The sequence below is a fragment of the Oncorhynchus mykiss genome, chromosome 12 (assembly GCF_013265735.2).
Source record: "Oncorhynchus mykiss isolate Arlee chromosome 12, USDA_OmykA_1.1, whole genome shotgun sequence".
NCBI lineage: Eukaryota > Metazoa > Chordata > Actinopteri > Salmoniformes > Salmonidae > Oncorhynchus > Oncorhynchus mykiss.
In genome coordinates, this window is record NC_048576.1 from 65,378,976 (window position 1) to 65,395,339 (window position 16,364).

Below are 16,364 nucleotides of genomic sequence, written 5' to 3' on the forward strand. Positions count from 1 at the left end.
TCCCTCCATCAGTGCTCAGACTGTCCGCAATAGCCTGAGAGAGGCTGGACTGAGGGCTTGTAGGCCTGTTGTAAGGCAGGTCCTCACCAGATATCACCGGCAACAACTTTGCCTATGGGCACAAATCCACTGTCGCTGGACCAGATAGGACTGACAAAAAGTGCTATTCACTGACGAGTCGCGGTTTTGCCTCACCTCGGGTGATGGTCGGATTCACGTTTATCGTCGAAGGAATGAGCGTTACACCGAGGCCTGTACTCTGGAGCGGGATCGATTTGGAGGTGGAGGGTCCGTCATGGTCTGGGGCGGTGTGTCACAGTATCATCGGACTGAGCTTGTTGTCATAGCAGGCAATCTCAATACTATGCGTTACAGGGAAGACATCCTCCTCTCTCATGTGGTACCCTTCCTGCAGGCTCATCCTGACATGACCCTCCAGCATGACAATGCCACCAGCCATACTGCTCATTCTGTGCATGATTTCTTGCAAGACAGGAATGTCAGTGTTCTGCCATGGTCAGCGAAGAGCCCAGATCTCAATCTCATTGAGCACGTCTGGGACCTGTTGGATCGGAGGGTGAGGGCTAGGGCCATTCCCCCCAGAAATGTCGGGGAACTTGCAAGTGCCTTGGTGGAAGAGTGGGGTAACATCTCACAGCCAGATCTGGCATATCTGGTGCAGTCCATGAGGAGGAGATGCACTGCAGTACTTAATGCACCTGGTGGCCACACCAGATACTGACTGTTACTTTTGACCCCCCCCCCCCCCTCCCTTTGTTCAGGGACACATTATTACAATTCTGTTAGTCACATGTCTGTGGAACTTGTTCAGTTTATGTCTCAGTTGTTGAATCTTATGTTCATTCAAATATTTACATGTTAAGTTTGCTGAAAATAAACGCAGTCGACAGTGAGAGGACGTTTCTTTTTTTTTGCTGAGTTTATGAATATGAAATTCAAATGACCAGAGCTCTCATAAAATCACTCCAATCCATGATTTAAAACAAGTCTCCACTACAATCTAGACGACAACCAAATCCCCAAAGCGACCTAAGCGAAATAGGTTTACTCTCTTGAATAAAATGAAAAAAATAAAACAATAGGCCTATGTGTTTAAATGAATATTGCTGGGGGGGGGGGGGGGGACATTTCAACCATACCCCCACTTGTTTACATACACACAAACATATACACATCCAAACATGCAGCGATTTGCTGGTATGCAGTTTGAACGTGTATTTACGCAGTACAGACACATGGTGGTGTCAGTGCTGCATAGAGATACAGGCTTTCATCACATCATTCTCGACACACAGCACAGAAGCCCAGCCCTTGTTTCTCCGAGCAGATAAGACACAACTACAGAAAGACTGCAACGCTGCAGCCACATCCAACTCAGTGCAGCCCAATCACTATCCATTTACCAGTACCAGTATAAATAAACTGGCCTCCTCATTTCTGTTGTAAGCGTTGAATCTTACATCTCTACTTAGACACTTGATTTACAGGAGGTTGATGGGTGGTGGCGGAGGGGACAATGAGTTGGAGGTAAATATCACAATTGACAGGAGTCAGGTTGAGCCCGGCGGGCAAAACTGGTTGTAATGCTGTCTTTTGTGACGTCATAGGTTGTATTCTGATTATAATAAATGTTTGTCAATGTCTAATGTCTAACAATGTAACTAATTATCGGACCAGAATATGACCTCTTTCCCAGACATCTTGGTATTGTCATAAACGAGATGAGGATTTTAACTGGTTGTAATCTGACATTTTTAGAACCAGAAAATGGCGTCATTATGGATTTACCACCCCAAAGTTTGCCCGCTGGGACTGCATGCTCACGGTCATACACCAACCAGGAGAACCGTGCCACCATTATAAGTCAATGATGTTCTGCTTTGTCTCATCACTACTGCATTCACGTCATCCATGTCATGCAAGGTAACGACCAGCACGGATGTCGAGGTGTTCAGCTCAAGACACTGAACCGCGTATTGGACTTGGAGAGTTTGAGACTACAAGAGCCATTGGGGTGCATCATACAGGTTATTGGAGACACATTTGAGGAGACAGATCTAGGGCAGACAGACCAAAAACACAAACTTGGCAACAGCATCTCCAGGCATGGATGCCCTGCCCCCTGTAATGCCTTACCCATGCAGCTGTTTTCAGGAACTCAAAAGGGGCCAAGGTGCTATACAATTGTCCCTGACAAGCCCTAACCTTAAACCAGTGTCCCATTGCAGTTTAATGAAATCAAAGTTTTTAAAGAGATTGATTAGGCCTTTATCTTGGCTTTCTGGGTGGTTGTGTTGCCCTCTGCAGAAAGTTGAAGCCAGTAAGATTTAGTCTCAGATGCTACTCTAGTCTGCTACTCTTTTCTATTGGTCTAATTGGGCTTATTGTAGCCCAGCTGTGCCTGGGGCCCACTGTACATACCGTACACAACATAAACTCACATAATTTATCTAACAGATCATTCTCTTTTTAGGGAATGCCAAAGCACACAATAGTCCCGAGAGATAAACCTGGTAGATGAACCTGGTGAAAATACCCATCAGCCCATTGAAATCAAATAGATTCATAAATTTTACTTCGCTGGATCTTTCCTCATACTTTGTCAAATCGTTTTGTGGAGAGCTCTATTGAGCGCACATTAAATCATAGTAAGTCCCTCATCGTTCTGGGTCATCTCATTTCAGGTCTGTATACTAAGGCTGTACTGTATCAATCCAAAGCCAGATTTAATGACGTCTGACGTGCACATTCCATTACTGTAAGGCATTTAGTCAGCTCAATGAGAGGACACTGGTTGACAGACCTGTGCTGCTGACAGCAAGTACACTGCGCTGCACCATCCACTCTGGTCTGAGTGGTCTGTAATCGTGACTCATTGAGAGAAACAATGGCTTTATTGGTGAGGGGGACTGGGTTGCTTGTGATACGATAAGGTCAGCAATTCTCATATTCTAGAAAAAACAGACGTTGGAAACTTAGTGTATTGTGTTGGAATTGATTTGTATAGGGTAGAAATGCAGATCAAATCACAATGCTTGCCTTTACGCTAGGCCAGTGTGGAATGAATCTGTAAAGGGCAACTGTATGAGGAATCTGCTTTGAAAGTTGTGTCTTTGAAAACTATGAAAACATTAAGCTTTAAGGGGACAAATGGCGGTGACCAGAAGTTAATGCAGTATCTCAAAGATATTTAGGCTTGATCCCAGCTTGAACCTCCACATGAACAGGCCTTAAAACTATAAGACCTGTTCATGTACAGTTTTACATGTGACTTTGAATGTTTTCGCATTTGGAAAAATAAAAGGACGTTTCATAACGTGCTGCAACTGTAAGATGTTAAGACTTCAGAGAAGTGTTCCTACTTGAAAACATTATGTAGAGCGGGCTCTCGTTTGTTATGTTGAATATGGTCACATGCATCATATACTTCGAGACTATAATTACCTCAGCACATTCATCTGATTTGAAATGTTGTTCCATTCACGTTGTTGATTCATTTAATGTTCCTGTATCAAATCAAGCGATAGCCTGACTGATTTAAAAGGAATCGAGTTGAAATATTGTTTACAAACTTACATAGCTTGTGCTACCATAATAAGAGAACATCAGAGAGTAAATTTAACAAAAATGAAGAAAGCCTGTAAACTCCTCAAACTTAAGTAACTATCTAGCTATAAACTAGTGAAGTCCTCATTTAATTTAAGTCTAGGAGGAGCGTGGAGAGTGGAGAAGGAATAGCCTTTATGTTCTGGCCAAGGCCATGATCTGGTTCTAACTGCGGGAAGACTCAAGACCAAACCATGAGTTCATCCTCAAGTTACTCACGTTACCACCTCGGGGGACATGCTTGAGATTGTCTTTGGAGCCACACCTAGACTGAACACTAGACAAGTCGATCTTCTTATGTAAAATTTGCACCTGGAAGAGGTAGAGGAGAGGCGAAAATATCACCTTTCTGGCAGGTTGCTGAAGCAGCTGCAAGGCTGCGATGTGGATCTTGCTGCTGACTGCTATTTAGACATTTACTTAAACCAGATTATCTACAAGATGGCCTCAAAGTTCAAGGTCGGTGTCTGCACCGCAGATACCAATTCAATAGCTAGATGTATCACCTTCAGAAGTTACAGGCATGAGGCAATGTCCTTATTTCACAGGTCAGGGATATCTGACATGCACTGATCTCAAAATAGTTACAGATCAATGATCAAGTGACCAGTCTTTATGGAAGTGTGTGGATTCTGTACTGTAGGAGTTTGAAAATGGGTAATGTCCCTGTCTGCAGTCTCTTGACCGCCATGCCGTCTGTGTTACTCACATTGCCACCTCCTGGGGTATACTTGAGATTGGCTTTGGAGCCACACTTTGACTGAACGTTACTTAAATCCATCTTCTTCTCAACTATTTGCACCTGAAAGAGTCAGGAGGGAGAAAGCGTTCTTACAAACATCCAAGGAACTAATACGGAACAAACCTTTTTTTTTATTGTTCTGGACATATTCAACAAATACTGTAAAGCCATTTGTGATCACAACTCCAACATTGGCTTTGAAATGCCAATTACTGGAGTGGTACGTGGATTCCGGCCTGTGATAAACAACTCAAGCTTGGAAGAAAGATACCTAAGAAAAACAGCACCCAGGTTGTACATTTCAGGCCACTTTTCAGAAGTTCCTGGGTTTTTCAGAAATCCCAGTTGGAGGACTTCCTGTTGGCAGATTCCCATCACCTCCTCTTCCTCTTACCATGGGTTTCTGAAAAACCTGCAAACTTTGGGAAGGTTTCTGAAATTCTTCAACCCTTACCATTTCATAAAAAAAACGAAAGAAAACGGTTTTAAGCTCTTACCCGTCCTCCACCAGGCGAGTGCTTGATGTTCTCCGTGGAGCCAATCTTTGACCGGACGTTCTTCAGGTCGGGCATGGGGGCGGCCAGGGGCACCGGACTGCGCCCCCTCATGGACCCAGGGGATTTAGGAGGGGTCCGCACCACCGCCACCTTCTTCACCTCCCGGCTGGCGGGGGACTTGGGTGTGCTGGGGCTGCTGTAGCCACTACGGTCTTGGGGCGTCTTGGGGGAATCAACTACAAGGTTAGGAGAAACATAATCTAGGATTAGGTTATTTCAATCTATGTTTGTGCTCCTGTTTTCTGGAACAAGACCTGCAAAACCTGCAATTCTTTGAAACTAGGCGCCGGTGATGTTTTGCTCAGCCTGTAGTTAAAGCCAAAATGCCCAGACACTTCTAGGTACATTTTTCTCTCTCCATCACGCCATTCCAAAGAGAGCAAAGGAAATGGTGGTGACACCATCTAACGTGCTGGGGATGCAAATGTAGTTGTCAAGCTGTCACATGTGAGAGATGGCAAAGGTATCAAGCTGTTGTTAGAGTTAGAACCTTTTTCAATGGGGATATGGAGTTTGACCATATCCTTATCATGCTCCCTCATCTCTGCTCACACTCCATGTGTTAACCTCTCTCGAATTGGGGGACTCTCAATGGATTAATGGTGATTGCGCTTCATGTGCTCCCATTGTAGGCACTGCTGTACGAGTTTAAAGGAACACATTGAGAGTTGACCATCTGTTGAACATGTCCTGAGTACTGACTGACCTCCAGCAGTGGTCTTGGTCTGCATCCTGGTCCCAGCACCCTGGGGTTTGGCACCTGGTGTCCTGGTGCTGGCGGTCTTCCCATCTCCAGTCTGGAAACCAAACAGCACAGTTACTTCTAGAATGGAAAAACTAGAAACTACACAACAAGCGATGAACCGGTGTTGAAACAAAAGACTCCGGACTAATTTGGGAAAGAACTGACTGAGTGTTTGGGGTTTAGGAGAGGCATTGCATAAGATCATTCAACACCATGGAACTTTGAGGTATTCATGTCATAATGCCATTGAGCATTATGAGCCTATGGATAGGCTGGCCTGAGCCTGGGATTGTGGTCAAAGTTGAGACCTGTCCATGTGTGTTACTTACCCTTGGCCTGGGTTCTCTGGCTCTTGCACTGCCTGGACTGGGTTTAAATATTGAGCTGGGCCTGCTAGTGTTGCAGGCTGGGGCAGAGGAAGAGGACCAAGGCTTTTTGTTGGGGGTGGTTTGGACCGAGGAGGGTCGTTTGGGGGTGGATGCTTTGACAGGTGTGGTGGCGTTGGGTGTCTTGTGACCAAAGGTGGTAAAAAAGTGTTATGAAACACAAAGGAAAAGACCAAAGTGAAAGCAAACAAACATTTAAAGAAATGCATTACGATGGTGGAACTTAACAAAAACCTATAAGCGATATAGACAAACAATTAAAACCAATATAAGCCATTTTTTTAAAATGTAAACAGTAAAAATCTTAAATTCAATATGTCAAAAAGTGTGTGTGATTGGTGAATGGCTTTACATGCAGATATGCTGTACTTCAATTGCAGAGCAAAACAGTGCGTTTTTTTGGGCATTCAGTTGAAGGCAGATGGTTGATGCAAAAGTGTCTGTCAAATTTGAGCCAACATGTTTGGAACCTCCTTTGCAGCTGTAAAGTGAAGCACTGAGATGCAGCAGCCATCGATATATCTCAAGATCACTCCAGAGGTCAGACCTCTGGTCCACACATCAATTATCACCTACCTTTTTCTCAGCTGCTTCTTTCCCAGCCCCTGCACTGGCCTTGGCTGCAAGAGAGGGTCAAAGAAGGGGACTGAGAGTCAGTGCTAATATCATAGTCCGGTCTAATCAGCAACTTTGAGACCTCGCTGCACTAGGCTAGGCTAACTCTCTGAAGCTAAATGGCCTATTCATCCCAGGCATGAAAATGCTAACGGACGATGCGTGTTAACTACTCTAGTTGCTGTATCCGGATGCTTTAAAGTAGCTTTTGGATTTCATAGTAATTGTCAGCACACTGAAATGAATTGCCAGAAAGTACATTTGCCATAAACTTTTATTGAACTTTAATTTGAAACTTGCCCCAGATTCGAAATGATCTGCGTATTGACATTACACTGCATGGGGAGGTTTAAGCACAGTAAGTCTTAAGAGTTTCAAAAATAAGTAAGAGTTTCAAAAATGAAGCCACTTGGCCTGATTTCGATCCCCCGAATCAGTCCACTCAGAGAATCAGAGATAATACACTGTCTGAGACTAGGCTAATCATTTGAGGGGGGGGGGGGACTAAATTAGTTTTAGGGCCAATGAATGTGGTACAGACAACTGCTTAGAAACCGTCCTTTTTTATTTAACGTCAGGCCTGCATGTTATTGGATAAGCAGGGAATTGAGTCTCCGTGGTGACCGTGATGCTTTCAAATGGTTAGTTAGGAGATAAACATTATTGCCTGCCTATCAATGGCTGTATTGAAAGAGTGGGTGGTTCCCATTAAACTGATTCATTATTTACACTCCAGTAATCATTTAGAAAAGCTTTTACAGAAAATGTACCTTTGAAACGGGAATCATTTCCTTATCATGCCATGTGCAAGTGCTTATCAGCCATTATCTGATCATTACTGACAATTAGCAATGTAGGCAACCTTAAAGATGATTAGCATAAAGAGAACCAGTGATCCATCTAATGATAAGTAGTGTGTAGCAAATACACTCTGTGAGAGACCACCTGCACTGTTGGGGAAGATAGTATGCATGGATGCTTACATTAAACCTGACAAACAGTGCTGACTTACACTTTTCTGCTCATTTAATAGACAGGAAACAGTAGCCAGAGTGTGGTGTGTGTGTGTGCATACACGTGTGAACCATACCAGGTGTGTGTGTGTGTGTGCATACACGTGTGAACCATACCATGTGTGTGTGTGTGTGCATACACGTGTGAACCATACCATATGTGTGTGTGTGTGTGTGTGTGTGTGTGTGTTTCAGAAGACGGGAGGTGGAAGGAAAGGTGACCCATAAATACACAGTCACGATGATGTGATGTTGCACACCCAACAAACATGCAAGTGACATGCAAAAGGGGCTAACGGGTGGAAAACATTGCCAGCAAAAATAATTTGGGCACAGGAGGGTTAGTGACCTAAAACAGGGGCTGGAAACACAGACAGAACACAGACCAAACACAGAGAAAAGAGAAAGCTCAAAAGAGAACGAATTGAACAAAGAAGAGACTAGAAAGAAACCGGCGGTGGTGGTGGCGGCGACAAGCAGTCCGTTTCATCAACCGAACACGTTCACATTTTGCGTTTTGTGCATGTTTTTCAGAAAGGGTGCTGCTTTATTGTGCTGCTCTAGTAAGAAGAAGAAATTATCTGAGAGAAAAGAAAGGAGGAGGAGGTGGAGAGGTGGGATTGATAAACTAGAACAGAAAACAGACCTTTCAGCTGGGCACCTGGAGCATTTGCTTTTCCGCCAGGTGGGGCGGCATCTTTTGAGGGTGCTTTCAGAGATTTAGCTGCGGTGGTCTTGGGGGGAGGGGCAACAGCGTTAGCGGTCACTTTTCTGACCGGGCCTTTGGCTGCTGTAGGAGCACCTCCTTTGGCATCACCTTTGGGGCCACTGGCAGGCTTGCCAGGCTTAGTTTCTGCAGGTTTGGCTTCTGCAGGTTTGGCTTTGGTCACCGACTGAGCTGCCGTCACCACTTCGATGACGTCCTCGTTTGCCGACTGCAGGTATTGGCCTTGAATGTCCTTTGAGGTCTTCACATCATCCTTCTGGACAGGCTCAACCTCCATCTGGGGCACAGCAATCATGGGCAGGGGACTAGCTACCTTCTCCTGCACCTCTTCTTCCTCCTGCACCTTCTCCTCAGTCTCCTGCTCCACCGCATCACGGGCATCTGGCTGGTACTCGATGAGAGGAGACTGGTCCTTGGTCCGGTTGGCTGCGGTGCTAGGGGAGAAGGGAGATTCATGGTCGGCCCTGTTGGAGTCAGGGCTCTTGCTCTCTGGGGGGGTCTTGTCTGCTCCGTTCTGCAACCCTGCAGGGATGCCCTGACCAGGGGGGTGTCCCTCAGGCTCCGTGTAGTCAAAGGATAGGACGCGCTGCTTGGCTTCCTCCGGGGTCATGGCAACAGGAATGACAGGTGTGCAACCTTCATCTTTCTGCTGCTCTTCCTCTTCTGAGCTGACCTCACGCCGTGGCCTCCTGCGAATCGTTGATACCTCTGTTCTCTCCTCCTCTTCATCCTCGTCGCTATCCTCCTCTTTTTCTTCATCCACCTGCTCTTTCGTCCCCTCCTTTTCCATGAAGAGAGGGCTCTGAGGCTTCCCAGGACTGATCCCGTCTTCATAGGCCGAGGTAGGAGCCTCCTTGCTCTCACATACATCCTCCTCATCCTCGTCCTCAGACCCAGAGTCGCTCAGGCTGTGGCCCACAGAGACCTTGTCTGACGAGCTCCTCTTCATCTCAGACCCCAGCGAGTCTGGGGAGAAGAGCCTTGGAGTGTCCCTCTCGATTGGGAAATCAGGGGCTGAAGGAGACGCCCGGGGGCTCACCGACCCAGCCCGCTCCCCGTCTTCGTTCCCGCCGTCGGCAAAGCCGGACCTGCTACTGCGGCCGCTCTCTGTGGCAGGACTGATGCCTTCTGGTGTGGGGCTGAGCGATGCAGTGAGCTCCTCTGGTGTGGTGGGAACCGGGAAGCAGAACGATAAGGGACAGAGGGGATAGATCCACAGCAGGACTGTGGTGTTAGAGACACTTACCTCCTCCTCAGAGACACACATTCAACACCCAACAAAAGGAACAGAAATAAAGGAAAAGAAAGAATCGAAAGGAAAGAAAACAACCACTGAAGGAGCAGGAACACAAAACAAAGGGCAAAGGAACCTTTTTTTTTTTTTTTTGCTGGCATCAACAGGAACAACAATGAAACATCAAATATATCAACTGCAATTATCTGGATCGTTTTGGTACCTAAATCCTGAGAGCTGTAGGTGTTTTTATAAGAAGCTCCGTTTGCAAATCACATTCAATGCAGTTGCAAACGTTTTGCTTCCATGTTTCTAGCAGAAAGGATGGGTAGACTACACAATGAGCGCTATGAACTATGTATGTAGCTGTGGGTTCATAAAAAGCACCTAACAGCTCAGACACTAAGCCCTCAACTTCTGCCTGAAAAAAAAAAAAAAAAAGAAATCAACCAAAATGCACAACAGAAGTCAAAGCAAAGCTGTACCATATCAATACAAGATAAAAAATGTTTTAAAAAAGTCTCATTCAACACAGTACTCACAATGACCCAACAGCTCTGAATTTCTCTCGCTCTTGGATCGTTGTGATATATGAAATTGCAATGGCGATGAATCAACGCTAGTCTGGCTGCCAGATTGTTTCCTTTGCAAATGGGCCTTGCGGCGGGGGAGGGTTTTCTGGCTGCTAGCCTCACATACAATACGTCATGGTTTCCTCCTTTAAAAAAAGGGGGGAAACTGCAGTTGCTCCATCTTTTTCTGGACTTATAAATGATATCTACCCATTGATTCTTGAAGAATATAACTTTTGCCTCGATTTTAGTTCAAGCGTCATTATCCCATCAGAACCCAAAATAAGCTTTACTCCAATTGTTTGTAACGTTAAACAAATTAAAATGTAAACAAAGCATGGTTAAAACTATAGCTATGGTGTGGTATCACTCAGCGTAAGAACCATTCTGAAATCCTTAAATGATCGACCTTGCACTTGAAATCAAACTCCATCACCCACTTAAGATTAATACATTTCAAGGATCAATATAAAAAATTGGGAATCTACATCGTGAAACATTCCAATGAGACAGTGTCCTCTGTTCTACAATGCACACGCCGTGGTACTACTATAATGGTGATTGAGATGAGTTGCGGTTCAAATCAATACAGGAGATTGTCCATTACATCTCCATGCTAAACCCGATCTCGGTTTTCAAATTGGTATGAGAGCTATTGGGATGATTATTTGAAAATGTAATAAAAAAATATATATATTTTTAAAAGACGTTGACGATGATTTGATACAGAATATGCATGGATGGTAGTCGGTCTCAAAAACTCCACTTCCTCATGGCTACATGTGGTCTGAGGAAGAGAGATGGTCAGATGGGCATTGCGGTTATACCTTGACCTGTAGCAGTCATCCCTCTGGTAGCTGCGTGGCCCAGGGTTCGATGGAAGAGGAAGAAGAAGAGGAAGAGGAAGAAGACAAAGGGGGGAAAAAGGGGGTCTTCATTAGACTTTCTACAGGCACCGGTCAGCTGATCTCCAACATACAGCGAACACTCACACAAGTATGATCAAACTGAACAGCACGCACGCACACACACACACACACACACACACACACACACACACACACACACACACACACACACACACACACACACACACACACACACACACACACACACAAGCCACCTGCCAAAATAAATCCTCTCGTCTAAAGCTCGCTAAAAGCGCTAAGTTACTCTCGGTCATGTGCAAGTGTAGTTTCGGGGACAGTCACGGCTGCCCTACACCACCTATCTGTCGATCTACAGTGTCTTCAGAGAGAATTCACACCCCTTGACTTATTTCACATTTTGTTGTGTTACAGCCTGAATTTAAAATGGATTCCTTTGAGATTTGTTTTCTCTCACTAGACTACACACAACACCCCATAATCTCAAAGTGGAATTCTGTTTTTCGAAATGTTTACAAATTCAATCAAAATAAAGCTGAATGGTCTTGAGTCAATAAGTATTTAACCACTTTGTAATGGCACGCCTAAATAAGTTCAGGAGTAATAATGTGCTTAACAAGTCACATTTGTTGCATGGACTCACTCTTTGTGCAATAATGGTGTATAACATGATTTTTGAATGACTACCTCGTATCTCAGTGTCCCACACGTAAGGTAAGGTTCATTATACTTTGGATGATGTATCAGTACACCCAGTCACCACAAAGATGTTCGTTCTTCCTAATATCAGTTGCTGAAGAGGAAAAATGGTGACTTTAAAACGGTTAGAGTTTAAAAAAACTGAGGATGGATCGACAACATTGCAGTTACTCCACAATACTAACCTAACTCAGAGTGAAAAGAAGGAAGCCTGAACAGAATAAAACTATTCCAAAACATGCATCCTGTTTGCAACAAGGCACTAAAGTAAGCCAAATACTGCAACAAACAAACAAAAAAGTATCCTGAATACAAAGTCTTGTGTTGTATTGGATTTGCCGCAAACACATTACTGAGTACCACTTTCAATATTTTCAAGCATAGTGGTGGCTGCATCATGTTATGGTTATGCTTGTAATCATTAAGGACTGGGGAGTTTTTCAGGATAAAAAAAAGAAAATGTAATGGAGCTAAGCACAGGCAAAATCCTAAAGGAAAACCTGGTTCAGTCTACTTTCCAACAGACATTGGGAGATGAATTCACCTTTCAGCAGGACAATAACCTAAAACACAAGGCCAAATGTACACTGGAGTTGCTGACCAAGAAGACAGTGAATATTCCAGAGTGGCCGAGTTACAGTTTTGACTTAAAATCTACATGAAAATCTATGGCAAGACCTGAAAATGGTTGTCTAGCAATGATCAACAACCAATTTGATAGAGCTTGAAGAATTTTGAAAAGAAGAATGGGCAAATATTGCACAATCCAGGTGTGGAAAGCTCTTAGAGACGTACCCAGAAAGACACACAGCTGTAATCACTGCCAAAGGTACTTCTACAAAGTATTGACTCAGGGGTGTGAATACTTGTGTAAATAAGATATTTGGGGATTTTATTCTCAATCAATTTGCAAAAATGTCAACAACAAAAAATATTCACTGTCATTATGAGCTATTGTGTGGAGATGGGTGAATGCAGGCTGTAACATAACGTGGAATAAGTCAAGGGGTAAGTATACTTTCTGAAGGCATTGTACCTAACATTTTCTGGGGTGAGGGTGGGGGGGGTTAGCATATACGTTAATAAGAAATGCTTATCCGCAAATTCCGATTTCAGGAAAGCTTGATGATTCCTCCATGTCAACCATTAACAGTTCTCAGTCTGCAAGCTCAGCATCATCTAAGTGGCTATAAATGATTTTGCCTACAGCTAATAGGGCAGTCAGAGTCACTGAACCCCAGTTAGGGACTAAAGCACCAGACACATGCACCATGGTCCTTATATTACAGTTGGCTATCCTGTATTGACAAGTGTAACTTACGGACTATTGCTGGTAGCAGACATACAATAGACCCAGTGAAAGGAACATGAGGCCCTACAATGTAGGCCTAAATCTAGATATCTAGCCTTGTTCTCTTGTCCTGCGGTATATTGCTCATGCCATGTGGTTCAAGGAAGGTTTGGAGGAAGTGAACTAATTACATTACGCACATAGTTCTATTCATGGAAATTGCTCAATCTTTCATGTATTCGTGGACAGAGGTTAGAGACCAAGCTCGTCTCTAGTGCACAGCAGAGTAGACACTGTGGTATCTATAGCTGTGGGCTACCGTTGAGAACACAACCACCAAAAGTGCCTTTTGTCCTTCTGGCAATACCATAAATCATTGTTGAATAAAGGCCCACTGACAGTTGAGAGACCTGGAGTCCCTGAGTTAGTAAGTAGCTAAAAACGGGCTATAACACCACGGACGCAATTATACGAAGCATTATGAACCCCATGATCATCACGTCCCTATGGTAAATGAACCGAGTGTGAAGATGAATGAAGTCCATGACATCAATCCTACGAGCCATGTTTAAAATGCTCCGGGGTGACTAGCTATGGCTCTATAGGGACGTGTGGGGGTTCAGCCTTCTGTTGCCATGGCGCCATCGTGCTGACCAAGGCCACAGCACCAGTTAAGTGGTGACCATATTGACCCATTAGCCCAGAACCCCCCCCCCCTTTCACTTATTCTGAGGTTGGCCTGTTGGCCGTGACTGGGAGAGAGCATGTTACTGCAGAGTGCCACTTATACAACGCCGTTATACAACGCCGTTATCGGATACAAAACCACAAGGGTTCTTAACTTACTGACCGCCGGCCGGGGCAATCTAAATACAGGAAGCTTACGTCCACGGTCTTTGTCATGACAACAGCCTAAAACTTCATGCTAACAGTAAGGATGCTGACAATCATGAACACAACAGCCACAACTCTAGGCCCGATACCTAATGCTACGGGGGGGGGGGGGGGGGGGGGGGGGGGGGGGGGGGGGGGGGGGGGGGGGGGGTTGGCTGTGTGACCTGAATAGAAAGTGTTCTGAAAAGCCTCAACAACAACAAGAACGGTGTCTGCAATCCATGATATTTCCTGCTTCTGTTCAGAAATTGCATGTTTTTACTATGAATGATTATGCCATTCTGAGTTCTGTTCTGGTATAATAATTCATAATAAAAACATGCAATTTCTGAACAGAAGCAGGAAATATCATGGATTGTTGAGAGTCCAGCAGCAGGGGAGCAGCAGAATCATCCTTAAATCCTGACAAGAGATTTCATTAAAAATGCATTAGGAAGGAAAGGCAGACGCCCTCAGAAGAACTGACCTTTGTCTGTAGAAATGAGAGAGAGAGAGCGAGAGAGAGCGAGAGAGAGCGAGAGAGAGCGAGAGAGAGCGAGAGCGAGACAACTATTTTAAAAGAAGCATTGGTTGATGTAGATGGTGATTACGTAAACTGAAAACTGGATGAAGAGAAGAGAGGAAAACGGAGGAAAAGCACATCATTTAGGGGGATACAAAGGCGCCCAGGGGTATATATGAAAAGTGAAGCAGGCAGCTGTGAAGCAAGAAGCGAAAACAAATGCATGTTGAGGTAGTTGTGACAAGAAGCTGGATGATGATTCGCGAAGAGGCAGAGGCCAAAAGAACCAATGAGCAAATTGCTTTTGAAGCCGCAAACAAGAGGCACAATCACAACCAGAGGTGGACTCAATTCCATGTCCTAATAATCTATTCATGATCAATTTATGATTCGTTTATGAAGTCTCTCAAGATTCATGAATCAATTCCTGAAACATTTCCTGAATGAACACTCATCAAAATGGAATTGAGCCCAACCCTGCAGCTCACCCAGCCCCCTATTAGAAATAAAGGGGTCGGAGGTCAGGAGCGGCCATACCCGAGAGGGCGCTCTTAGACACAGAGACCTCTGACACTGGTGCTGGAGGCTGTGATTTCAGTTCCGATGACAGCTCCAGCAAATCTTCTACGACAGACAGAGGCAAGATTATTTGTTTGTGAGAGAGGGAAAAAAATGAATAAAAAACGGGCATCACCTCAGGTTTGCGGGAACAAAAGAGCGGGCTAGCCTATATTTTGGAGGTAGGTGGTTGGTGAACATATTGAGGACGCAGCGAGGCAGTTTAAGAGGTATAGTGGAACATATTTTTGGGGGACCGACCCAAAACGCCTGGATTACAGTAAACACACGCACACACTGATGTCTGTAGGGTTATTTAACCATGCAATCTAAGGAAGGGTAATGCAGAGAACAATAACATCCTTTACTTCCGTCTGGATGCAACAGATCGCCACGGTCTGCTTTTTACTATTAAGGCCGACAAGAAACAGATTGACCAGATTCTAAGAAACCGTGACACTGTTTTCCCAAGAACGTGTATCTGATGCCCTCTTTTCCATAACCACCCTCTGCTGTCGGAATCTACAGTCCTGGTGACCTAGTCCATCACTGACCTTCCATGCCCCCAGGTCCCATGTGTGCGTCTGGCATCCCGTTAGGCTTCTTGACCTCCTGCTGGTTCTGGGGTTCTTTCAGTGTCATGTTGGCCAGGGCAGCCGAGGCCATGGTCTCCCCGGAGTTGAATTGCACGGTGGCGTGGCCGTCCAGGCTCGAGTTGAAGTCCTGATGCTGATCCATGGTGAAACGAGTTCAGGCTGGGAGGAAAGACAGACAGACAGAAGAAGAAAAAACATGGAGTTAATGCTCTACTTCGTTTTGATGCTATCCACATGAGACTACTTTGGCAGGTGGAAATAGATAACGGACTGAATTTGAATAATGCCTTGAGATATGAGATGGTGCCGTGTCACATTTTTCAGACCGCATGGAACCCGGACTGAACTGAGAGGATTCTAAGCATTGCTTTGTTGTTGGCTTACTTAAAAGGGGGTCAGAGGAGCAGAGGTGTGCAAGAACCAACCACAGTTGGTGGGATCTCAGTAACGGGCTACAATGGAAAAGGGTGAAGGTGACAGAGAAGTCATTGACGACGATTCCAAATCGACACCCAGCACACATGCTTCTTCCCCACAGACAGGGATATGGCTGCTGAGCTAAAGAAAGACCGATACCAGCACACTGTTGAAATCTACCCCAGTTTTATTGTGCAGTGTTTTTTCGCCCCAAAAGGTCTTAGTCACCAACCCAGACCCTTCGTACAAGAACAGCAACGGATTTGTCCACTCATCCCAGGCAGCCCGAGCCTGATCCCGGA

The 16,364-nt window shown here is 44.9% G+C and overlaps 1 protein-coding gene across 10 annotated transcripts in view; it reads right to left on the bottom strand.

Moving 5' to 3' along the window:
• Window positions 1-16,364, bottom strand: part of maptb (microtubule-associated protein tau b) — a 40,958-nt gene that overhangs the window by 9,113 nt on the left and 15,481 nt on the right. For 3 of the 10 annotated variants that reach the window (XM_021624581.2, XM_021624583.2, XM_021624584.2), the window contains exons 2-11: window positions 15,604-15,804; window positions 15,029-15,115; window positions 11,046-11,075; window positions 8,332-9,573; window positions 6,634-6,677; window positions 6,001-6,180; window positions 5,633-5,723; window positions 4,867-5,102; window positions 4,337-4,429; window positions 3,847-3,939 (exon numbers count right to left, since the gene is read on the bottom strand). In XM_021624581.2, the coding sequence (XP_021480256.2) occupies window positions 3,847-3,939; window positions 4,337-4,429; window positions 4,867-5,102; window positions 5,633-5,723; window positions 6,001-6,180; window positions 6,634-6,677; window positions 8,332-9,573; window positions 11,046-11,075; window positions 15,029-15,115; window positions 15,604-15,787 (2,280 nt within the window). In that variant the 5' untranslated portion in view covers window positions 15,788-15,804. The remainder of the gene's footprint in view (window positions 1-3,846; window positions 3,940-4,336; window positions 4,430-4,866; window positions 5,103-5,632; window positions 5,724-6,000; window positions 6,181-6,633; window positions 6,678-8,331; window positions 9,574-11,045; window positions 11,076-15,028; window positions 15,116-15,603; window positions 15,805-16,364) is intronic. The other 7 variants (XM_021624588.2, XM_021624589.2, XM_021624585.2 and 4 more) reach the window with 6 other exon arrangements.